Source organism: Cloeon dipterum, chromosome 4 (genome assembly GCF_949628265.1).
Source record: "Cloeon dipterum chromosome 4, ieCloDipt1.1, whole genome shotgun sequence".
Lineage (NCBI taxonomy): Eukaryota > Metazoa > Arthropoda > Insecta > Ephemeroptera > Baetidae > Cloeon > Cloeon dipterum.
In genome coordinates, this window is record NC_088789.1 from 20,697,237 (window position 1) to 20,718,579 (window position 21,343).

The following is a 21,343-nucleotide window of genomic DNA, read 5'->3' on the forward strand; positions in this document are numbered from 1 at the left end:
CCGTTTAACAATCACACAAGAATTTTAATTTGAATTTTGATTTGAATAAAAATAATGTCAATATACGTTTTTGTTTCCTGAAAAAAATCCACTCATGAGATGATCAGGTCTTTTCTCCCTTCTCCCTGTATAATTTTAGCGCTTTTCAACAGATTGCAGTCGGACAATGCGACCCTGGTGGACGATCCAGTAGTGACAAACGTAAACAAAAAATGAGAGGGAAGACTTCCGCGCAGGCAGAACTGGTAACTGGAACCAAGGCAAAATGAGTGTGGTAGCGACCTGCGACGAGGGCTACTTTTTGTCCCACGAGGAATTCATCGTGAAAACGTATCAGGAAATAAACTCGGTGCCCGCTGAGCCAATGTTTAACTTGCGAACGCCGTTCATGCAAGAGGCCCAGTCATCGCAGATCGCTGCTCGAATGCTGGATCCGGATGGCCAGCCGCCAAAGAAAAAGTCAAAAAAAGAAATTATATTTCGAAAAGCTGAAACAGACTCGAATCAGATGGAGAAAATGAGTGAAGTGCATTAATTGAAAATATTTTAATATTTGAGTATATATTTATTCTGTTCCAATTTAAAGGTTACTCTTGTCAAGGAAAGAATGAAAGCTGTTCTTGAATCAGCAAGAAATTGTGGATGTCTGAATTACTCGGCAACGCCAGAAGATTTTAAGGACAATAACTCTTCTTCAAGAAAATTTTCAGGTGTTAAAAATGCAATCCAATATTTTTAATATTTTATTTCATGAGGTGAATTGTGTAATTCCAGATTCCGTTTTTCAAGTATCAAATATTATTGGTTCAGAGAACTCATTTTCTGGTGCTAATAATAGTGATTGTGCAATGAAGCAGAGCATCCAAGGAGAAAACTACGTGCTTCCTTCTAAATGTCGATTCTTTTGTGGAGATTTGTTTAGTCTGGAAAAATTTCTAAGTGAAGAGAAATTTGATCTCCTAGTCATCGATCCCCCCTGGTGGAATAAATACATCAGGAGAAGAAAATTAGCGGACCAAGCGTCATCGTAAGACTCTTGTGAAACATTAATGTGCTCTTATAAATATGTTCATTTTTGTTTCTGCAGATACTCGATGATGTACAACAAAGATCTGGCGCAGATTCCAATTGAAAAACATTTAGCCCCAGGAGCGTTGGTTGCGATTTGGTGCACAAACAGCCAATCAAACATTAATCAACTTCGAGATGATGTGATGCCCTCTTGGGGTTTGGATTATATTTCCACGTGGTTTTGGGTTAAAGTTACTAAATCTGGATGCACGGTAATGGTTTAACATTTTAAAATAGACAAATAATTTTAGTAGTTTTTGCTGTGTATGCAGGTGTGTGATTTTTCGGTGCCTCCTGGAAAGCAGCCCTATGAAAGGATTTTGTTTGGAAGAAGTCATGGTGCAGAGAGCAGCAAGAATCTAAAAAATCCAGATGGAAACAAAGTGATTTTAAGCGTTCCAAGTGCCATTCACAGCCACAAACCACCTCTAATAGGTAGATTTGGATGATATTTAGATCATTTTTAGTCTATTATTTTTAATATTTCTAAACAGATGTTCTGGCTCCGTTTGTTCAACCTAGTCCAAAAATCCTAGAGCTCTTTGCGAGAAGCTTACTGCCAAATACCACGAGTTGCGGTTTGGAAGTCCTGAAACTGCAGCATGAGATTCTCTTCAAGTCCAACGAAAAGGTAAGAGGCAAACCGTTCTTTATTTAAATATACCGTACGCACACATTTCTTCCTGAACATAATATTATAAAAATAAGTGACACAAAAAAGGCAAGAGAAACCGTAATAGCGTGAGCTTAAATCATGAAAATCTTCCTGCTGACTGGCCATTTGGAAATATATTCCAATCGGGCGCGCTCAATGGACTCCGTTGGTCCCATTCGTCGCAGCGGTGGCTATGTGCTTGCCCTCTCCGTTCATCTTTCCGTTGGTGATAGTCTTGTTGGAACGATAGCCATCAGGATTCATAGTCTGCCAGCGCCAGAAATCTTCGCCTGCAATTTAATTGTTATTTTAATAAATCGCCTAAATTTTGCTTGGCTTACACATTTGCTCGAGGTTGTATTGCGATTTCCAACCGAGTTCCTTCTCCGCCAGCTCGCATTTCGCGTAGATGGCGTCAATGTCGCCTACCCTGCGCTCCAGGGTCTCGTAAGCTACTTTGGTGCCGGTCACTTTTTCAAAGGTCTTCAGCAATCGCAGCACAGACACGCCCTCACCGGTTCCCAAATTGTAGATCTGAATCGGGGTAATAGATCGTTCTTTTGTTACTGTTTTTAAAAGTTAAGTACCTTCATCCTGAGGTGCTCCTCCTGCAGCTTCTTCAGGGCCGCCACATGACCACTGGCAAGGTCCATGATGTGAATGTAGTCTCGAACACCTAAAAATTAATTAGATTTAAAAATGTCAGTAAATTCTGATGTATTTCTTTACCTGTTCCATCTTCGGTATTGTAGTCGGTTCCAAAGATTGTGAGCTTTGGCTTAGAACCGATTGCGACCTGCGCAATGTAGGGCATCAAGTTTGTGAACGGCTTGGTCGGGTCTTCGCCGATCGATCCAGAAGGGTGGGCGCCGACAGGGTTAAAGTAGCGGAGCATGATGATGTTCCATTGCTGAAAAATCCAAAAATGAGCATTAAAATTTCAGTTTTGTTTTGAATGTGCACCTTTTCGGCGACAGCCACGTCCTTGAGCATTTCCTCGATGAAATATTTCGTCCTGCCATACACGTTGGTCACCTTGCCTGTTGGGTGGTCCTCATTGATGGGCAGAAATTCGGGTGAACCGTACACGGTGCACGAACTGGAGAACACGAGGTTATAGCAGCCGTTCTCTTTCATAACCTGTGGCAAAATTCATCCATTTTATTTTTTGTATTCCATTCATCAGAATTATTTAATTAATCAGAGCAGATGAGAGTTATTTTTTATTTTTTAATCGATGTCCATTAATTAAGTGTAAATATTCGCAGTTTTCTCGGAACAATTATTTTAATTGAAAGTTGAAGCAGCTCAATTGGCTTTAATTGTTTTTTTTTCTCAAGTCATCTGTATGACATCATGCGCCCGCCAACTGGTCTCTCACGTATGCATCTGTCGGCGAATTAGAAAATGTGGTGACTGGCCCATCGCGCGCACACACATGCAAACGTGGAGCGTAAAGTGAAAACGAAAGTGGTTTCGCGTCACTTCCCGCCGCCACTGTCCTTCGCAGGGACCAAATCAAGGACAAATTCTAACCTCGAGCAAATTTATGGCGCCCATCATATTGTTGCGATAGTAGAGGAATGGTTGCTCCATACTCTCGCCCACCGCTTTGATGGCCGCAAAGTGGATCACGCTGTCGATTTTTTTCTGGAAGAAAGTTTTCAAATAATTAAACTAGTAGCAAAATTTCTTGAAAAACACCTAGTGCCTTAAAAAACCGCACACAAAAGTCGTTTCAATTTTTCTGTATGTATTTATTTAAAAAATGGTCAACACACACTGGAGCTTGAGGTAGGAATATTTGATAGTCTCAAATAAAATTCTACCGATTTCATTTTCTCAACTGAGTGATAAAAATCTAATTTTGAGGACAGTAAAGACATAGGTAATTTATTAAATTTAAAACAATCGAATTGCTTTTATATAACATATGTGTTTTAATTTTTTCCTTTCAAAAATTTCACCTTTTGATTAATCCGCTAAGTCCTTAGCCATAAGATAATTTAAAATTTCATTAAAAATCAAACTTTGTCTTAAATCACGAAATTAAATTTCTCGATTTGTCTGCCGCAAAATTGTTGTTAAAGATCAATAGCATCAATTGGTCAAGTAAGAGTGCATTTTTTTCTTTTGACGAAAATAAAGTTGAACTGTCAGTTAGATTATGAATTAAAAGTAGTATACCAGTTTGAAAATGTTCCTGAGGGCGTCGATGTCGAGCAGATCGCACTGCACGAAGGTGAGTTCCTTGCCTGTGATCTGCTGCACCCTGTCGAGGGCGGGTGCCCTCGACAGGCCGTCGGCGCCGCGCTCGCTGACGCTGTTGGCGAAGTTGTCGATGGCGACGACTTCATAGCCAGCCTCGAGTAGGGAAACGATGCAGTGGCTGCCGATGTAGCCGGCGCCGCCAGTCACGAATACCGTGTGCACCATATCTGCACTCAAAGGACAGAGATACTGAACTGTTTGAGGGAAGCTTGCAAAATGCCAGCTGAGGCTGTGATTCCCCTTCCACCTTTTACGCTATACGGTCCGTTCTGATTTAAGGACGTGCTGACACATGAAACGTTTCAAACGTGTGCAGGATGTGAGAATTTATTTGTTTTATCCTGCCGTTTTTCAATTTTGCCGCTGAGATGCAAATTTAGTCGCAAAAATTGGACGTAACATTCTTCAATAAATTATTGAAATCTTTCAATGGCAATAAACTGTCAGGAACGCTGAACAAATAATCTATTCATCAATCTTCAGGAAATCAGAAATAACTATAACGTTGCATTATTAACATGTGTCAGCATCAGCCATCATTATGTTTAACAATATAATTATATTCGATCATAAATATTCCATTGCAGCCGCAGAGCGCATTAATTATCAAGCAATGATCCCTGAGTGCGACTATTATTCTCACGATTATTCAGTTTAATGAGAGTTTGCGGTCGGCATGGAAAGCGATGTTGTGTAAAAGACCTGATCACATCAGGAGTGGAGACTCGAGGATAACATCGGCGTCTCGCTGTCGTGTTTTACTGTAACAGGAGCCACCGACCGAGAGTGGCACCAGCGTGGCAGTGACCTTGGAAGGGTCACACACCTATTTGCCGTGGCGGTTAAAAGCGAAAAAGGCAATTATCTGGACCACAATAAGCACGTCAGACAGAGTACTGAAATTGAAAATATTTCTCGAGGGTAAAAATGCCTTTTAAAATTTGTTTAAGAAACGTATTCAGCTCAAGAAAGAGGAAAATCAGAACATTTAAAACAAATTTTCCTGGATGATTCCTCAATATCGACAACTTTTCGTATGTTTGTTTTTCCGAAAAACTGAAATATTTTTCAACGTAAAAGTGAACAAAATCTCACCTTAATTTTGTGTCAAAATGATCTTCGTCTGGGAATTTTGCCTGCTCTTTTCCTGCCACTCAACTCAGGCCAACTGAGAGGAAGATAAACAACAGTCGCACACACGTCACTGAATTGCCACCTGATCGTGTGGACGCGGCCGGTCGGTCGGTCGGCGGTGGGCAAGTGCCTTTGGATACGTGCCTCAGGTCGCTCGCTCATTCTCATTGGTCGTTAGCCTTTCCTATTATACTCGGTAAAATGATGCACGTAATGAGTTTTCCTCAATTTTTGGCTCCCTGAGGCGCCGCGAATTCCTCTTACAACTAGGCTGTCTGCCTCCAACCGCATTGAAATTTATGAACGGGTTTGCCAGCAATATTTTACGCAAAATATATTCATAGAAAGCTCGGAATTAAAATCCCTTTTATTTTTGTTTTAAATGTCAGAGGATGACATTACAGAAGTGCTTGACTTTCTATTTGGTCGTTCAGTAGTTGAAGTCGGTTTGCAAAACGAGCTTCGGTACTCTAGACGGAGCGACGATTCCGGGATCGCAAAGTGACAGGGCCAAGTGAGGCGCGCACTCTTCCACGAAGTATCTTCTTTTCGCCAAAATTCGCTCTTGCTTTTCAATGCGCTCATTGATTCCTGGTGTTTTTAATTCAGACGTTCCATCATCTTCTTTTGACATTCTATAATTAAGATGCGATTTATTGTGAAAAAGAGGAAAATTAGGCTGGGTTCTAACCTTTCATTAAAAATTTGTAGAGCTGACATTGGCATGTGGGGAATTTTCATATCTGGTTCTATGAAACCAAATTCTTTGTTTAGAGAAATCTGGCGAGACGGAAATTCAGATGCAGTTTGCTCTGTGTTAAAACCAAATTTGAGCGCTGAAGAGCAACGTGAACTTGAAGAATCCGCGTCCGTTGGGCTGTTTCGAAATGACGGTTCAGGCGCCCCTAGTCCAATTTCGGCCAGATTCGGTCCGAGGGAGACGAGAATGGTGCTGCTGCCCCCTGCGAAAATATTTTTTGCGCCGCTCCACTTGGGCGACGTCGGCACTTCCAATTGAACTTTCCGCATGAGAGCTCCATTACTTTCCCAAATCCTGAACTCCTTTAAAAAATTATTCGTTTCTCCTATTATTTAAATATTTAATTTAAATCTCACTGCGTTTTTGCAGACGCTGAACAGCAAGCGGCCCGAGTAGAGGACGTCCACAATCGGAGCCTCGTGCGTTTGGAGGGTGAGTACCGGAGTCCGTGGCACCAGGGGGTTCCAGATCCTTATTATTCCGTCGTCACTCGCTGAAGCTACCTCAAACCTCTGCGCATCAAATGCAAAGCGACGAACTCCCTGCGTGATTAAAAATTTTCACTTCAATAAAAATGTTAATTTGACAAATTAAACTAATGACTTTACCATATCGACGGAGAATTTATAAGAGGGTAATCGGCGGTCTGCGTGACACATCCGCATCGACTTGTTCGCGTCCAGGGAGCAGGAGAGCACCACCTGATGAGCAGGGCAGAAAAACACCTGCAGTACTGGTTCGGCGTGCACTTTTCGCTGCGTTTGAGCGCGTGCTAGAGCTGCGTGAGCGCCTTTTTCTTCAAATAATTCCTGGCCAAAAATTAAAAATATTTGAGTGAGAAATTTAAAAAATGCGTAATCTTTATGGGGGAATTTAATTATTAAAATGATTTTACAATGCAATTAAAAAGGAATATAGTAAAAAAATGCACAAAGAACAATCTCACACGCTTTTGTTCTGTAAACAGCAGTTACTTTCGGATTTTTAGCTTTCAATTCTTTGTTAACTGCCTTTATAGAAGAAGCCATTGTAAAATAAAATTAAAAATCTAAAACAAACCGGCCAGTAAATTGTCTCCGCGCGTCCAGCTTGAGAGTCGGAAGATTTGTGACTGAAGAGCAGCAAACTCGGCTGCAGAAAAGTGATGGTCGTGACTGCTCCTTGTTCGTCGCCCAGGAACAAGGTCGACTGCGTTTCCCCAGGGTGGTACCACATTGACGTAATGCAACTTTTCAAGCCAATCTGTTTACAATAAAAAGTGTACAAATCTTTCTCCACAGGGGTAAACATAAAATTAATTTGAAAGGCTAACAAGCATTTCAGAGCAACACAAAATTTTCTCAACCATCTAGTGCAAAAATTATCAGGGAATTTTGTGCAGAGTTTTAAAGTTTGCTTGAATTTCTCACTTTTCTCGTAAGTGCAGCTATTGAAATTAAATTTTTGAACAAATTACAGGGGTGAGAGAAGTATTTTGTTTTTTAGAGTAATTTTTTTTACCACCCGCCACGCGTGTCTGTGTTCCTGTGCGGCGTCGCTGCGTCTGGAGCAGCTGGTGTCGTAAAAATGAAGTGTCCTGTTGGAAAGCGCGAACGCCACGGCGCTGGCGTCCTCCATCAGGACCGCGTCGACCAACGAAGGGCCGCTTTTTCCACCTCCGGGCAGTTCATACGAAGCGACGGGGACATCGCTTATCGCGTCTCCACTCGCCACCGTGACCGTCGCCCTGCGAGTGGCCAAGAGCAGACACGACGTGGTCGCAGCCTCCATCCGGAGCACTTGGACGAGAGTATTCCTCTGGGGAGAAAACGAAAGGTGGTTGAGTCAAGGTGAGAGAAGACAGGTCAAAAGGTTTACCTGGCATTTGAAAGGTGTGTGGTAGTTGACGAAATTTATGCTGATTTCGCTCTCGTCCTTTCCTTCTTCCGCAGCGTCCATGAATTCCAAGAGCTCTTGCTGATCCCATGCTCCACCTTTTTTATTATTTTAAACAGTTTAAATTGTTCAGATATTAAATTGGTAATCAAAATAGAAAATCAAAGCGGGGAAGGTAATTTTGGGAGAATTTGTAGAGAAATTTAACATATTTCTCTCATTTTGCCACACTTAAGAGTTTCTTCTGGGCTGTAAAAACGCATTTTTTAACTTCAGTGCGCACAAGTGCATTGTTAAAATTTTACTATAACACTTATAGGAAGTTTTGAGTCAGAAAGCGTTTTTATTATTTTACCGATTTGATACCTTTTCAAAAGCCCACTGAAAATACTGCAAAATTTTAAATTAATAATAATGTGTAAAAATGTTGTACAACCGATCGCTGCAAATAGGATAATATTTTGATAAAGTAACGTCTAAAATTCATAGCCCCATAGTCATTAAAAGTCATCACAAATAACATTAAAATTTAATAAAAGAGGAATTCGCCCCATCAAGTTTAACCTTGTCGTGTAGGTGACGTGCTGGTTTCAACCTCAAAAGGCAGTTGTGCCTGCAAGAAATTCGAGACGCTCATTTTATCCCTAAATATAACCAGAATTGGCCAATTTTCTTGCATTAATCATCCGTTTCCATGGCAAAAAGACTGAATAATAAATAAAATTCGCCCGTGCACGATTGGCGCGCTTTCCAGTCAAGTTGTCAAGGCGACCGGCAGAGCCATCTGCTTCAGCAGCCAGGAGGCGAGTGCCCGCAGGACCGAGAGGACACGCCTTTCGACCAGTCGATACACGAACGAAGTCGCGGTCCCTTATTTTCGGTAGCGAGCGAGAGAAAACAGACACAGGTCGGAGGGATGAACAAGTCGGTGGGTCGCGGCAGGGGCAGCCTGTACTCGTCGCAGAGCAGCGTGGCGCCACTGCGGCGCCCTGGCGAGTCGCTGCGCTCTCCTGATGGCCTGAAGAGCAACCACAGCCTTCAGGACGTAATGGTCGACTCGCTGATGGAGGACCTGCAGTCCCTGACGCTGGACGACAAGGCGCTCGCTGCCAAGCAGCTCAGGGTCATCGAGGAGTCCTTCCGCGACTTTGTCCGCAACGAGGAGAAACTCAAGTATGATACGTTTCGCCTTGGCCCTGTTCCGTTTTTGTTTTAGTTGGAAATTTATGTATGCACTAATTGTAATCATATGCACGGCCTAATGTGGATGTATATTTATCAACTTGACAGACTGGTGATCCGTGCATTGCATGACCGGAGCCTCGACAACCGGCACTTTGGAGTCCGAGCGGCCCGCCTCTGCGCCGCCCTTTACATGTTTGAGACTGAAGGAGTTAGCCTGAGACGAATCCTACTGGAAACCCTTCAAGCAGACTTTGAACGTACATTTTCAATATTCTCCAGAGAGAAAGAGAGGGAGAAGAATGAATGAAATGATTTGTATTCAGGTCGTGAAGAGTTGAGAGCGGAAGGACTGGAGAGTCTCACAAATGCGATTGAATTAGTCGGACATGCCTTAAACAGCATAATGTTGCCTAATGGTTCGAGGGTGAAGATCCTTGCCTATGCACTTCTGGACTATTTGTTCGAGTTGCTCGAGGACACCAACGAAAACTCGCTGCGTGCCTTCACTATTCAGGTTTGACTGGGAATTCTTTTTTGAATCAACTGAAGAAACCCCTGACCCCTTTTGTCACTGTATTGTGGCCACAAAAAAAGTAAGAGCTGAAGATTTTGTCTGCACTTTTACTCAAAGTCTTGAATGAAATTGAAAAGGTATAAAGTTTTCAAATGAATAGTTCTGTTTATGGACTGAATATCAGCTGACTTAGAATTTAAGACCGCACCAATCATCTTTTTTTAATCGTCATGAGACCATTGATTAAGCACAAATTATGTAATTTTAAGCCTATTAAACCATACTTGAAATCGTTTAAAAGTAAAAAATAGTCTATAAATAGTCTCAGAGTAGAGTCCAAAACTGGCTAATGGCTATAAAGAGTGGGAAGAAAAGTGCATAGTTATGTTTCGAGTCTGGAAATATTTATGATGTCTCTCCTCGAAATTATGTTAGATAACTTTTTCAGTAAAATACTTTTTTCACATCTTTGAGTCTATTTCCATTGGTTTTAATCCAGATACATTTTGCCAGTTTTTATTTCTTCTGGAAAAAAAATCCAGATAGGAAAATAATTCCCCAATTTTCCAACATGAATAATTTTTTGCTGTGTCCGTTTCAATGGCATACATACAAGAAGTATTTAAAAAAATTAGAGTTAAGACCCATTTCTTCTCTAAAAGTTCCTTCTAAATTTTGATCGAAAATTATGCTCAACTCACGCAAAACAAATTACTTTTTGTACAATTTTCCAGTTCATAAGAAAATAAATTCGTATTGGAAACTAAAATTTCTTAAAAAAAAATTGTGTTTAGTTTGTTAATTTAGTGAAATATAGTAATCAAAAGTTCAACACCAACCAATAAGTAAAATTTATTTTTTATCTGAACTCAAATTATGAAAAATCATAACTTGTAACAAGCAGTTTATTTCTCTTCAATTTGCTCGCAGCTTTTGGTTTCTTCTAAAAAAAAACATTTTGCAGCTGGCTGTCAGTGGCGCAGTGCTGGGCGAAATGCTGGCGGACAAGGTGGACGAGGTGCTGATGAAAGTGCGGGAGCGGCTGGCCAAAGCGGCGTTTAAGCGCGAGTCTTCGGCCTACTGGCTGCTGCTGGCGATTGATCTCGCGCAAAACAAGTACGCGCCGCTCGCGGAACCCATCGCCACCTTCTACGCATCGCGCCTCGGCGGAAAGAACCAAGTCAGTCAGTTGGCAGCCGCGTCGGTGGCTATGACGCCTTCTAGCACTACATCCTCGAGTTCGCAGTCGTCGCACAAGTCTAGCAGCAGTGGCGGCGGAGGCGGCAAGAAGGATATCGGGGTGAGTGGAAAGTGGTTTCAATTTTTTTATTTCAATTGTTAAATATTTATCCCTGTGAACGGAATTCTGACTATTTAACAGGGCTACGAATTTTAGACAGTTGGGCTATTTTTTCTGTAACTTCCTTAAGTCAAAGTTCATATTATCGCCAGATCTCAACTCTTAAATGTTCATTTGGATAATTCAGCCAGCAAAATTTTGATTGGTTTTCCCGTCCACAAATGATTATTTCTCACACGAAAAGTCAGTTTTGATGCTATTTTTTTACTTAATAACTTTCTTTCTTTGGAGGAGAGAAATTTATCACTTCATATCAAGTCATATTTTTAAATTAAAGACCAATGCAACGCCATTGATGTGCCCAAACTCTTGTTACTGATTGTGAGCGCCCTGGTGGCTTCCAAAAGGTCAAATTGCACATATACTCTAAAAGCTCTCAACTTAATCTTGTAAATTGAAACAATACAGAGCCCACCGGTGGCGGTGAATTTAATTATATCAATCGCTCGAAGGCTGCCCTGATACCAGGGTTCGATTTATTGCCTCCTTTTCTTTTGATCTTCTGTCTGAGTTTTTTTACCTCAGGGGTGATATCAAGCATGCTTAGTGGGAAAAAATGGTACAATTTTTATTTTCTCTATACAGGTGAATTAAAAAATACCCTGTTTTTCGACCTTTGACCCTCCGTAACCCACAAACTAAGAATTTCAAGTTCACCATCCACCATCCTAAAATTTTCTTGGTATGTTACACACGTTTAGGGCAACATTTTATCCCATAACCAGAAAAAAATATTATCTTAAATAATTAAAATTATAAATAAATTGAATTTAAAAATTTATGGAATTTGAAAAAAAACTTGGGTGTAATTTAAAAGCTGTCAAAAAATTATTTTTTAGCATGAAGAGTTGAAAAAATCATTGGAAAACTAGAAAAAAATATATCCTGGCAAGGAATCTTTGGTTTTGTGCTGTGTAATATATCAGGAAGCCAGAACAAAATATTGAATTGCAAATCAATGCCGGATTTCTTATTTTAGGAAATACTTTTTCACATTGACTTTATAGAATAAATCACAGGAGAGCCAAAAAATGATTAAAAACCTGCTCATGTTCACCATGAAGAATATTAAGCATTTTAATTTTTGTCAAGAATTTTCATTATGCGCTTTTATGATTTTTTTCCAGAAGGACTACTGGCAGCATGACGACAGGCTGCTGAACAACAAGCCTCCGCAAGGGCGGCCGCTGCACGGCCGCAACAAGGACAAAAGCGACTCATGGAACTGATCGAGACCGACCACCCGACCGCCCGCCTACGCACAAATCAACCAAATATGAATGGACACTTTTTGTACCAGAGACTTTTTTACAAGCGAAGTGTCACTTGGGGAATATTCCGCCTCTTCTGGGAAGCTTGCTGCAAGACTTGCTTCCCACGCCCTTTATCAGGAGCGAGCGACAGAAATCCGAGGATTCGACCAACTAGGGATGTGGTTCCGAGCGTCAGCCACACACACACAAAATTCAACTCGCATCCGAAAAAAGTATCGAGATTTTAATAAGAGTTCTAATATAGTTACTAGCGTGAAATTATTCGTGTCGCCAATCGTGAGGAGGGCAGCGATTACGCGTGCTAGTTGGTTGTTGAGAGGGAATCGGCTCTGTAGCGTGTAAATGCTGACTCGCAGCTTAGTTGACTTTGTGTAGTCATTACACTGTGACGCGCGAGCCTCTGGCTACAGTTGTAGTTGTGATAGCTGAAGGAATCGAGTGTCATTCATTGTTTTACCTGTGCTCACAAGCGCACAACTGGTTGTTCTACAGAAACGTTCTCTCATTTTCTCCTAGTGAGCTCTTACACAACGCGTATACACATGATTCCATTTTTTATATTTTAACTTATTATTCCTTTTTAATACTGTTGTTGAGTTGAACACTATTTTTATAGTGAGCTGTTTTTATCCCTTGAAACTGCGGTTTACCTTGTTTAGGTTGATGTTGACGAAAGCTTTGTTATAGCTGAACTTGCGTTAAATAAATGTAAAAAATACCAAAAATGTGAGGACGACGAGTGCAGCAGAATATCAGTTTGCTTTTATTGCCGGCAGTCTAGGTGAAAAGCAAATCGATCACCAAAAATGATATTTCAAAGCGAAGGAGCGAAAATACAAATAAAATATGAGATAACACGGGAATTAATTTCAGTTTTCATTTTAATTCTCTTCCTCCTGTTTGTCCTTGTCCTCTTTCTCCATTGATGAGAAATCCGTGTATTTGTAACTTGGTATATTGATTTCCATCGTGAACTCTACGGACTCAGTCTTGGAGTAGGGGCTTCCCTCATTTCGAATCCAATCCTTCATCAAATACACTTGGGCTTTTGGCCCTTCAATGTGCCCCCTCACACTCCCCTTGGCCGTATTTTTGCACCAGCCCCGCACATCAAACTTCTCAGCTGCCGCCACAGCGTATTTCCTGTAGCTGACCCCTGAAATTTTTTAACATTAGAGATTTTATTGATTAAGGGGGTTCGCACAAAAACCTTGTACTTTCCCGAACACCTCGAAATCTACGGAGATTAATTCGCCGTAATAAGGAGAGTGATTGCTCCAATCCATGCCTGCCTGGTTCTGGTAGTTTATTGTGGTCTGTAGTGCCACCTGGTCCCAAATTTTTGCAACAGCCTCAACGACAAAACAGAAAAAATCAATATAATGGGTGCAAGGTAATTCGGCTGCGTTAAATTTAAAACCTCCCAACAATTTTCTCGAGTGGTGCGAGACTTATTGTCAGACAGCAAATTGAACTGTGAAATACATTTTCTACATAACTCGAATTACATAAATTGCATGATTAAATATTTCATAACTATAGTATAGCAAACTAAAATATGCATTGGTAATCAATAATAATTTATAAATAAATAAATAAAGAACACATTAAAATCATATTCAGAAAAATAATTGTACACCCCGAGTCTGGGGTCTGGGTTCAAATTTTGTTTTAAACACACGCGCTCAAGGCGGCCTTGCTCGGCTGTACAAAATCACAAGTATAAAGTGTGTGCAACAACTGGAAATTAACAAAACAATTCCTCAATAAATAATAAAAAATATACGAAAAGTATAAAACAGAGCACAAAAGTGACGCCGATAAAAAAATACCTTAAAGTCTGACTGAGCTTGCTTCGAGAGAGTTAAGTGATGCACTCCTGTCTGCTCGACGAGCGGAGCAAAGGTAACCCGCCGTGCAGGTTGCATACTCTCCAGGCGGTATGTACCCATAATATATCTCAGGCTTTAAGTTGAGCTTACTCTATATCTCTCACAAAATCAGCAGTACACTTTTAAAATGTAAGTGATATAATTTTATTAACAAAAGTTAATAATTTTCCCTAAATCCTAAATAATATATAAATTCAAAAAATAAACGGCCAAAAATTACCAAATCCTAATATTTATTAGATTATTTTTATATACAAATGTTTGCTCAATTTAAAATCACTTCAGCATTTAGCGTAATTTAAAAAGAAACAGATCGAGATCGAGTATTTTATCTTATTTTTAACGATGAACTTTAAAGTCATTGTACTCAATGGAATACTTGGTCACACTCTTCTCATTCCTGATATCAACCTTTTCAATCTTGCTGCTGGGACTGCCAACATTCGCTAGCCAGTGCTTCATTTGATTGACAGCTTCCTGGCTGCCCTCCATGTGTCCCAATACTGTTTCGTGTTTGGTGTTCATGCACCAGCCTCTCAGGCCTAGCTGCTTGCCGGTCTGGACGGTGTATTTCCTGAAGAAGACTCCTGGAAGTGTGGAATTTAATGGATAAAATAGGAATTCTTCTGCAAGTAAAACTCCAGTTCTTTACCCTGAACGCGTCCGAAGACTTCAAAATCCGCCGATATTATCTTCTGCTCGGCCATGGTCTTTGCCTTTTGTTGTCAAAATGCGTTTTGTAGGTTTGGCGCGCTTAGCCGCCACGCCTCTGCCCCCCATCGCCCTCTTCTGTAAAGGCCTGGTTATGGAACTCCCAATTAATTATACAATTTATTGATATTATTATATTATTCTTTCTTTTTCTACTTGGCATGCAGAGAGATAATATTATTGGAAAGAAAATATTTGAATATTTGATAAACATCTGCAGTTACCAATGTTACCATGGAAACAGAATACTAATGGAATGAAACGAATTTTCTGTATAAGAAAAAGGTGTAACAATATATTTATTGTCTTTCATTTGATTTCAAGTACAATCTGTGGAAACACTTTCACTTTCCAAGCAACAATTTTGAAAGCAAGACATAGCATTTAACATTGGATAAAATAATTGTCATAACAATTAATGCGAATCGTCGCTTTTATTTCTTTTGATGGGATACTCTTGCAGTCTTATTCAAGTAAAATATTTAAAATACAAGTAGTTGTAAATGATAAAATGAAGGATAAAACATCGATTTCGTCAATCACAGCTTTGCCAAAGGCGAAAGGTTCAAAACCCTTTGCATGTCAGTAAAAGACTCTTCGAGAGCTGCGGCGAATTTGCGGGCGCTCGTTTCTGGGCACGAGTTGTGCGCCGAAGTGCCAAAAATCATGTCGTTGCTGCGAGGGTTGTAGCAGCAAGCGTAACCGTCCGTCACCAAGGGTCCGTAGCACATGTGCGACTCAGCTCGACCAGCAACCTGAATTTATTTATTAGAAAAATTTAAAAAAATATACTATTTTTTACCTGGCTGGTGGAGAGCCTCATGTGTGTGCTCCTGGTGAAGGCGACGTCCTTGAACAAATCTGGAAGCTCGATTCCGTTTTCTGCAGCGATCAGTCTGAGGCCCAAAAGGTGTCTGTCCACGCCTTCGCCAGCAAGAGCCTGGAATTCCGTTATGTTTCAGATTTTTTTTGTGTGTAAATCTAGAATGCTTATTACCAGAGTTGCGTAGTCCTTGTGTGCCTTAATGGCGTTCCTCAAAGTGGCTGCCTTTTCGTTCGCACTTGCTGCTCCGTTCAGCATGGTCTGCGCAAATTTGACGGATTCGGAGGAGCAGGAGCGGATTGTTTCCGTTCGGCCGTGAATGAACCTGCGCGTCGCTGCGGACTCGTAGTGGGCGCCAGGGACGTTGTGCAATCTTAAAGGTTTGTTAGAAAAGGTGGGATACAATTTTGAATCGTAATTCTCACCTGAAAAAAGCGTATTGGATTCCCATCTGAACGTAGCTGTCTGGACTCAGTTTCTGCGATTTGATGTACTCCTTGCCGTAGCCGGTGAACGCAAAACTGTACATTTCTAGATCGTCGACCAACCTTAAAAAATGAATAGCTGTTTAATTAAAAATATTAATTATTTGTAAAATTTACTTGTCCAGGTTGATTTTGGCTTGTTCAATCATTCCAGAAACCTCATTTGCAACTTCAAAATTTAATATCTGGGGCTTCGCATACCTCAGTGCCGGCTGTTGAGGGTGTCGGTGGGCGCTGGAAGCAATAAACTACCACGTTAATATCATTCAAAAAGGGACGAAACTATATTGCAGAAATGATTAATCTTGTATTTTTACATGCAGTCGTTTTTTTTTAATTTTACCATAATCGTGTAGGCAATAATTTTTACGCGTAAGTTTGTGATGATTTGCTACCCACTTTCTCACAGCCTCAACTTGAGCTATGGGTAAATAGGAACAGGGTTTACCAATTTTGTAAAGCGCGAAAATGCACCAGTTAGTTACTTGACAAATTTAGAATAAAAATTCAAATTCTAAGTTTTCCCGCATTTTTGGCATTTTACCCTAGCTTAATTAATGGTAGGAATAGCATTTTTAAATTATAACACTGCAAAGCAGCAGATTGTTTCACGTAAATCCGCAAATTTTGTAGATTTGCTAGGAAAACGAAAAAACTTAAATCCTTGCGAAGAAAATTGGTCTAAATTGATGCTGAAAAAACCGGGTGGATAAAAAATTCAAACCTGAATTTTCTCCGTGATTTCTTACCAATAGTTCACAATATGGTCCATCATAACAGCAATCGGCTGTCCTTCGGCAGGGCTGTGCTCGTAGGTCAAACCTACTTCTCCATCAGGGCCGAAAACGAACTAAATAAAAAAGCGAAATTTGAAGCTTAGAGCTTTTTAAGATTTTGATTATTCCGCACCTGAATGGTCTTGTCAAACCATCTGTTTGCAGAGTTGCCCTGTGAGCCGCCTCCGTGGGTCATTTTTAATGCAGCGGACGTGAATTGGTTGGGGGCGGCTCTCTCGTCAGGAGATGGGGGACCATCGATGCACACGAGAAAGAGGCACGTTTCAATCGCATCCAGCACGGCCTTATTCTGTGCACCTAAAATGTTCAAACGGTATTGCCATCTCAGTAAAATCAGAATTAATAATGTTGCTAATTGATGTCACAAATTTCAAACATCAAAATATTTTGGAGGTAGTAAAGATCTGTTGTGGGAAAAGATGTTTTTGCTTGACAAGCTTATACAATATGCAAAACAAATACCTAATAAATTTAGCAGTACAGTGAGGCAACAACTGTCGTAAATAAACGTGACAATAATATTTGCTTGATTCAACTGTTTACGGTTCATGTGTTATTCATAAAAAGGATGATGCCACACGTAATAAAAAAATCTACTTGGCAGCTTAGTTTCTCAAGGCAGTCATCTTTTTATGAGTGGAAATATCCTTTTGAGTTTGACTTTTAAGTAAGAATAAATGCCTCAAGAATAAATGACTTATCAACATTAAAATATTTTAAATTGGTTCATTCTAAAAAAAAATAAATAAACTCACTTTGGCTGAGGATTTTGTGCGCCTTGGCCCAATTGTCCCTGTGTTCGGACGTAAGGATGCCAACGGGCGGTGCCACTTCTTGTGAGTCGTGAATGCAGTCCTTCAGCTGCCCCAGAATTTGTCCCTGGCTGAGTGGTCCACCGTGGTTGCCGTAAACATTCACCTTGAAAAACTGACACCCAGTGTTGAAATTCAAGTGGAGTTAAATTTAAAAAAAAAATACCTGGTTATTGTGAACAACGACGATGTGTTTGGCAGGATCCTTCTCATTTGGCAGCCGCAATTTGTCCCTCTTCTCCGCCGGAATGCGGCACGTGCCGAGAACCTTGAAATACTGCGACATGTCCAGGGGGTGCGGCCCCATTTTCTCCTGAGCGATCTCGTTGCTGATTTTTAACCCATTAGTATAAAAAGGATAAAATGATTGGAAGAATTTCTTACGAATCAAGCTTCACTTTGAAGTCAAGGGCTGCAGCGATCACCAGCGACGCATTTGACAGTTGCTCTTTTACAGAGGAAATTTCTTTCCTTGGGAAAACTAAGCCAGGATTGGAGAACACAACCACAGGCGCTCGAAATTCCAGATAGGCCGTGTTCAGCCACCAGTCTGCCAACTATAGGGATTACGGTTTAAGTGAAAAAATTATTGAGTAATATGGAATTTAATTTTAGTACCCAATTTTCCGTGTTTTTCGCTCGCTCGTCAAGCAGTTTTTGCAGCTTTTCCCCAACGCCTCCAGCGCTGCCGAATTTGGCGGCCAGGTTTTCCGTGACTTTAAGCTCTTCTGCATTGACAAAGGGTCTGATTGATCTGAAAATATTAAAGAACAAAAATTAAGTTTGATGTTGCGCAATTTTTATTGAAAAAAATCTTAGTCTATTTAAGAATACTAAAAAAATCCCTTAAAATTGGCAGTCTTATAAAAATTAATTAATAACGAATACCCAATAACAACGTGAAAATACAAATTATTAATTTAAAATGAAATTTGAAAATAAGAAAAAGAGGAAAAATATTAATTATTCCTATTCACTACCGTTTAAATAAAAGCCATAATTCTACAAAAATGTCAAATTGTACGATACCTTAAATATCGATCAAGGGTAATCTTCAGGGGTGGAACAGGTAAACGAGGCAGAGCGGAAGCCTTCGGGGAAGAAGTGGAAAACCTGGCGCTGATGATGTTCGGCGCCATTGTGCTGCAGACTTTGCTTGGAAGTTTGAGCAAAAAGTTTCTGCTCATGTGGGCAGCCTGAAATAATTATATCCCGTATGAGAGATACTAGTAATAAAAATTGTGTCGCTTAAATATCAAAACTAGTAAAACAAGACAAAAAAAATAAGGCACCTAAAGATAAAAACTATTCTTCAAACAGTCTGCAGGCGTCTAAAATGCTTAGCCAACAATCGAAAAATATCAAAACAAGAGCTGAAATAAACAGAGAAACAAGCAATATAGGCTAAAAATTAAGAAAATGTCCATCACCGCTACTTAAACAAAATATATAATTAATTACAACATGCGATTTGAGCCTTAATTCAAACTGTTACCAAAACATTTGAAAAACTCATGCGGCGAAATTGATTTAACAACGCAGTCCTACACATTTAAAAACTAACCATCACTTTGGAGGCAGTAGCCGCTGACACTTCAAAAATTTGGGCAAACATTCTGTTGCCCTTGAATTAGAGAGAGCAGTGGAAATCAAATATTATTAATAGGCCCTGTTTCGTTTGGTTCCTCTGTTTCCCCTCGCTGAAAAAGAATTAGGATGAATCAGTTATTCGACAAAGAAAAATTATGATACAGCAATAACTTCTGTAAAGCGCTTAAATAACTTTGATTTTGAACGGATTAAATAATTTATTATGTATATTTCGTATGTTATTTAAATCACATTGAAGATAATTAAGTTTTCAAAACACAAGAAAATAACAGTTGTTTTAAGTAGTTTTCAATAAATTGAATGGGACCTGTACACACCGATAAAAATATCAAAGTTACTCTTATCCTTCTATAATTATCTCTCTTCGATCCCTTCTCTATTATTTAAAGTTCAAGAGTCCTTATTGAGCACAAAGTACGATCACATTGGCAACAATTTAACGTTTCGGACACGACAAATTGAATGAATTTCTGCGTCAACCATGGCACAGGGCGCAATACTAACCAGGGTGGACGAAGGGCAGGGTGCCAGAGCCGCCCAGAGCGTCAGGAGCAAAGTCAGGAACTGCCTTTTGAGCTCGTCAACAACATCCCTCCCCTCAGGTGACGTCGGCCCAGAAGAGCACCGGCCTGCTGCCTGCTACTGCTGTACTGCTAGTGCTCGGCGACAGCTGCTGACATCTGGCGGAAAAGCTGGAGCTCTTTAAAAAGTTCAATGAAACCGCACTCGCGTGTGGGTTGTGCTGTAAGATATAAGAGCGGAGATAAAAAAATGTTATACCCCTGCTTGCAGCCTGCATGGTTATTACCTTATTTTATTGTTTGCACCAAAAGCCAAAGGTTATCACACGCAACCGAGGAAAAAATGTATCATTATTTAATTCCTCGCATCCTTTTTCAAAGGCTAAAAGGGGTTGGTTGGTTGGTGGGCGGAAATTTATGGACTTCTCTCGCTCGCGCTTGTTTAATTTAAAGGTTATTTATAATTGTGTCAATGGTGTTTTATCCACACTGGCTGCAAAACTTGTAATTTATTTAATTCGTTTTTTTTACTGAGATAGGAATGATAAATTTTATAGAAATATAGCAAAAATGATTAAGCCGATCAGATATTTTAGGTGCTGAAACTTTATTGAGCTATTAATTTTTCTAGATGATATCTAGGATTAGTTCCAAATTACACATCAACTGGATTCGTCTTGTCAAATAGTTTTAGCTCGTGAAAAATATCCATGATTCGAAAAAACTGGCTTATTTAAATTTAATCTTTCTCATTTTGTATCTTCAACTCGCTCTTAAATCATTATATTCTTCATTGTGACATTCTAGGCCTGTGTTTTCAGGTCATTTTCATGGAATTTTGCAGATTTTTGCTCGTTTCCAACCAGGATTTTCGACGTAACTGAGATGATAATGAAGCAGGGCTAATACAGTATATATTTTATATCGTATATTTTATGAAATAGAGCACTTATACTGTGACACCGCAAATTTTCGAAAAGGAAATTAATGAGAAGATTTTAAACAAATTAGATTTTCCGGTTATTGTTCATCCAGTTTATCCACGGCTGCGCTTTTTTACCAGAAGATGAACCAGTACAAAATGGTTTCGCTTTTAAAAAATGGAACAAAAATGTTCAAATTTTCGGGGATGAGCGCTATTATGGTGAAGATTGAGAACGTGTGGTGGCTTTTAGTATTTTTAAGGAGGCAAAGAAATTTGTTTCAGTCAAAAATTCAGGTGGTGAAAATATCTATCAAGCTTAATTTCATTCAAGTTGAAATTGTTAAATAATAATATAAATTTAAAATTTTAAACATAATCAGAGCAGATATGAGATATATGTCATTGACTTGATGGTGCAAGGAGGAAGAAAACAAACAGCTATAAATTTTCGCACAATTAATTTTTGAAGTGGTTTCATCGCCAACATAATAAATTACAGTGGAATGATGACTTTTTCATGTTTTCCAACCGCTTTCTGTTTTAATTATCCAAAAAGTCTTACTGTTTATTTTCAGAAAAAAACAGCGGACAGTAATTTGGTCGACTTTCCATCCTGTTTGCAAAACGAGGATGAAGTACGTTTGCAATTCGCCGTGGAAGGAGCAGC

General features: G+C 39.8%; 6 protein-coding genes across 10 annotated transcripts; 2 read left to right on the forward strand and 4 right to left on the reverse strand.

Moving 5' to 3' along the window:
• Positions 1-10: 10 nt before the first annotated feature.
• Mettl4 (Methyltransferase like 4) lies at positions 11-6,401 on the forward strand. 2 transcript variants are annotated; one of them, XM_065491604.1, is made up of 7 exons: positions 11-526; positions 587-710; positions 775-1,027; positions 1,088-1,283; positions 1,344-1,506; positions 1,566-1,699; positions 6,259-6,373. In XM_065491604.1, the coding sequence occupies exons 1-7, from the start codon at positions 266-268 to the stop codon at positions 6,265-6,267; spliced, it is 1,140 nt and encodes a 379-aa protein (XP_065347676.1). In that variant the 5' UTR covers positions 11-265; the 3' UTR covers positions 6,268-6,373. The 2 variants fall into 2 exon arrangements, with proteins under 2 accessions (XP_065347676.1, XP_065347675.1); XM_065491603.1 differs by having other exon boundaries at positions 21-526; positions 1,566-1,702; positions 6,261-6,401.
• On the reverse strand, positions 1,704-5,254 carry LOC135944569 (UDP-glucose 4-epimerase-like). Of its 2 annotated transcripts, none has more exons than XM_065491606.1 (8): positions 5,093-5,254; positions 3,914-4,164; positions 3,263-3,376; positions 2,690-2,866; positions 2,456-2,636; positions 2,314-2,402; positions 2,068-2,260; positions 1,704-2,016 (listed from the first exon to the last, which is right to left on the reverse strand). In XM_065491606.1, the coding sequence occupies exons 2-8, from the start codon at positions 4,160-4,162 to the stop codon at positions 1,880-1,882; spliced, it is 1,140 nt and encodes a 379-aa protein (XP_065347678.1). In that variant the 5' UTR covers positions 4,163-4,164; positions 5,093-5,254; the 3' UTR covers positions 1,704-1,879. The 2 variants fall into 2 exon arrangements, with proteins under 2 accessions (XP_065347678.1, XP_065347679.1); XM_065491607.1 differs by having other exon boundaries at positions 3,914-4,169; positions 5,093-5,252.
• Positions 5,475-8,571, reverse strand: LOC135944567 (uncharacterized). Its single transcript, XM_065491602.1, has 8 exons — positions 8,331-8,571; positions 7,749-7,864; positions 7,392-7,688; positions 6,951-7,133; positions 6,500-6,700; positions 6,248-6,433; positions 5,823-6,193; positions 5,475-5,766 (listed from the first exon to the last, which is right to left on the reverse strand). The coding sequence occupies exons 1-8, from the start codon at positions 8,443-8,445 to the stop codon at positions 5,562-5,564; spliced, it is 1,674 nt and encodes a 557-aa protein (XP_065347674.1). The 5' UTR covers positions 8,446-8,571; the 3' UTR covers positions 5,475-5,561.
• Positions 8,572-8,682: 111 nt separating this feature from the next.
• On the forward strand, positions 8,683-12,962 carry LOC135944570 (uncharacterized). Of its 2 annotated transcripts, none has more exons than XM_065491608.1 (5): positions 8,683-8,939; positions 9,057-9,208; positions 9,275-9,465; positions 10,430-10,765; positions 11,953-12,962. In XM_065491608.1, the coding sequence occupies exons 1-5, from the start codon at positions 8,683-8,685 to the stop codon at positions 12,052-12,054; spliced, it is 1,038 nt and encodes a 345-aa protein (XP_065347680.1). In that variant the 3' UTR covers positions 12,055-12,962. The 2 variants fall into 2 exon arrangements, with proteins under 2 accessions (XP_065347680.1, XP_065347681.1); XM_065491609.1 differs by having other exon boundaries at positions 11,956-12,962.
• Positions 12,963-14,226: 1,264 nt separating this feature from the next.
• On the reverse strand, positions 14,227-14,702 carry LOC135944361 (acylphosphatase-2-like). Its single transcript, XM_065491226.1, has 2 exons — positions 14,644-14,702; positions 14,227-14,578 (listed from the first exon to the last, which is right to left on the reverse strand). Exons 1-2 carry the CDS (start codon positions 14,696-14,698, stop codon positions 14,331-14,333), a joined length of 303 nt encoding a protein of 100 aa, XP_065347298.1. The 5' UTR covers positions 14,699-14,702; the 3' UTR covers positions 14,227-14,330.
• Positions 14,703-14,968: 266 nt separating this feature from the next.
• On the reverse strand, positions 14,969-19,872 carry LOC135943083 (carnitine O-acetyltransferase-like). Of its 2 annotated transcripts, XM_065489484.1 has the most exons (14): positions 19,735-19,869; positions 19,184-19,319; positions 18,649-18,815; positions 18,238-18,373; positions 18,004-18,176; positions 17,786-17,948; positions 17,563-17,734; positions 16,920-17,104; positions 16,760-16,860; positions 16,128-16,244; positions 15,951-16,073; positions 15,700-15,898; positions 15,505-15,642; positions 14,969-15,457 (listed from the first exon to the last, which is right to left on the reverse strand). In XM_065489484.1, the coding sequence occupies exons 2-14, from the start codon at positions 19,232-19,234 to the stop codon at positions 15,242-15,244; spliced, it is 1,941 nt and encodes a 646-aa protein (XP_065345556.1). In that variant the 5' UTR covers positions 19,235-19,319; positions 19,735-19,869; the 3' UTR covers positions 14,969-15,241. The 2 variants fall into 2 exon arrangements, with proteins under 2 accessions (XP_065345556.1, XP_065345557.1); XM_065489485.1 differs by lacking the exon at positions 19,184-19,319 and having other exon boundaries at positions 19,735-19,872.
• Between the last annotated feature and the right edge of the window lie 1,471 nt (positions 19,873-21,343).

What these genes read in the sequence shown, in the direction of transcription:
- LOC135944570 (XM_065491608.1), top strand. Translation starts at nt 8,683, where the DNA reads ATGAACAAGTCGGTGGGTCGCGGCAGGGGCAGCCTGTACTCGTCGCAG. An exon ending in CGCAACGAGGAGAAACTCAA is followed by an intron (nt 8,940 to 9,056) that starts GTATGATACGTT and finishes TCAACTTGACAG; the next exon opens with ACTGGTGATCCGTGCATTGC. An exon ending in CCTTCAAGCAGACTTTGAAC is followed by an intron (nt 9,209 to 9,274) that starts GTACATTTTCAA and finishes ATTTGTATTCAG; the next exon opens with GTCGTGAAGAGTTGAGAGCG.
- Mettl4 (XM_065491603.1), top strand. Translation starts at nt 266, where the DNA reads ATGAGTGTGGTAGCGACCTGCGACGAGGGCTACTTTTTGTCCCACGAG. An exon ending in TTCTTCAAGAAAATTTTCAG is followed by an intron (nt 711 to 774) that starts GTGTTAAAAATG and finishes GTGTAATTCCAG; the next exon opens with ATTCCGTTTTTCAAGTATCA. An exon ending in TTAGCGGACCAAGCGTCATC is followed by an intron (nt 1,028 to 1,087) that starts GTAAGACTCTTG and finishes TTGTTTCTGCAG; the next exon opens with ATACTCGATGATGTACAACA.
- LOC135944567 (XM_065491602.1), bottom strand. Translation starts at nt 8,445, where the DNA reads ATGCAAGAAAATTGGCCAATTCTGGTTATATTTAGGGATAAAATGAGC. An exon ending in ACACACCTTTCAAATGCCAG is followed by an intron (nt 7,689 to 7,748) that starts GTAAACCTTTTG and finishes TTTTCTCCCCAG; the next exon opens with AGGAATACTCTCGTCCAAGT. An exon ending in CTACAAATTTTTAATGAAAG is followed by an intron (nt 5,767 to 5,822) that starts GTTAGAACCCAG and finishes TCTTAATTATAG; the next exon opens with AATGTCAAAAGAAGATGATG.
- LOC135944361 (XM_065491226.1), bottom strand. Translation starts at nt 14,698, where the DNA reads ATGGCCGAGCAGAAGATAATATCGGCGGATTTTGAAGTCTTCGGACGC. An exon ending in AGTCTTCGGACGCGTTCAGG is followed by an intron (nt 14,579 to 14,643) that starts GTAAAGAACTGG and finishes CCACACTTCCAG; the next exon opens with GAGTCTTCTTCAGGAAATAC.
- LOC135943083 (XM_065489484.1), bottom strand. Translation starts at nt 19,234, where the DNA reads ATGTTTGCCCAAATTTTTGAAGTGTCAGCGGCTACTGCCTCCAAAGTG. An exon ending in ACCCTTGATCGATATTTAAG is followed by an intron (nt 18,374 to 18,648) that starts GTATCGTACAAT and finishes TAATATTTTCAG; the next exon opens with ATCAATCAGACCCTTTGTCA. An exon ending in TGAGGCTCTCCACCAGCCAG is followed by an intron (nt 15,458 to 15,504) that starts GTAAAAAATAGT and finishes AAATAAATTCAG; the next exon opens with GTTGCTGGTCGAGCTGAGTC.
- LOC135944569 (XM_065491606.1), bottom strand. Translation starts at nt 4,162, where the DNA reads ATGGTGCACACGGTATTCGTGACTGGCGGCGCCGGCTACATCGGCAGC. An exon ending in TCAGGAACATTTTCAAACTG is followed by an intron (nt 3,377 to 3,913) that starts GTATACTACTTT and finishes ACTTTCTTCCAG; the next exon opens with AAAAAAATCGACAGCGTGAT. An exon ending in CAATACCGAAGATGGAACAG is followed by an intron (nt 2,403 to 2,455) that starts GTAAAGAAATAC and finishes ATTAATTTTTAG; the next exon opens with GTGTTCGAGACTACATTCAC.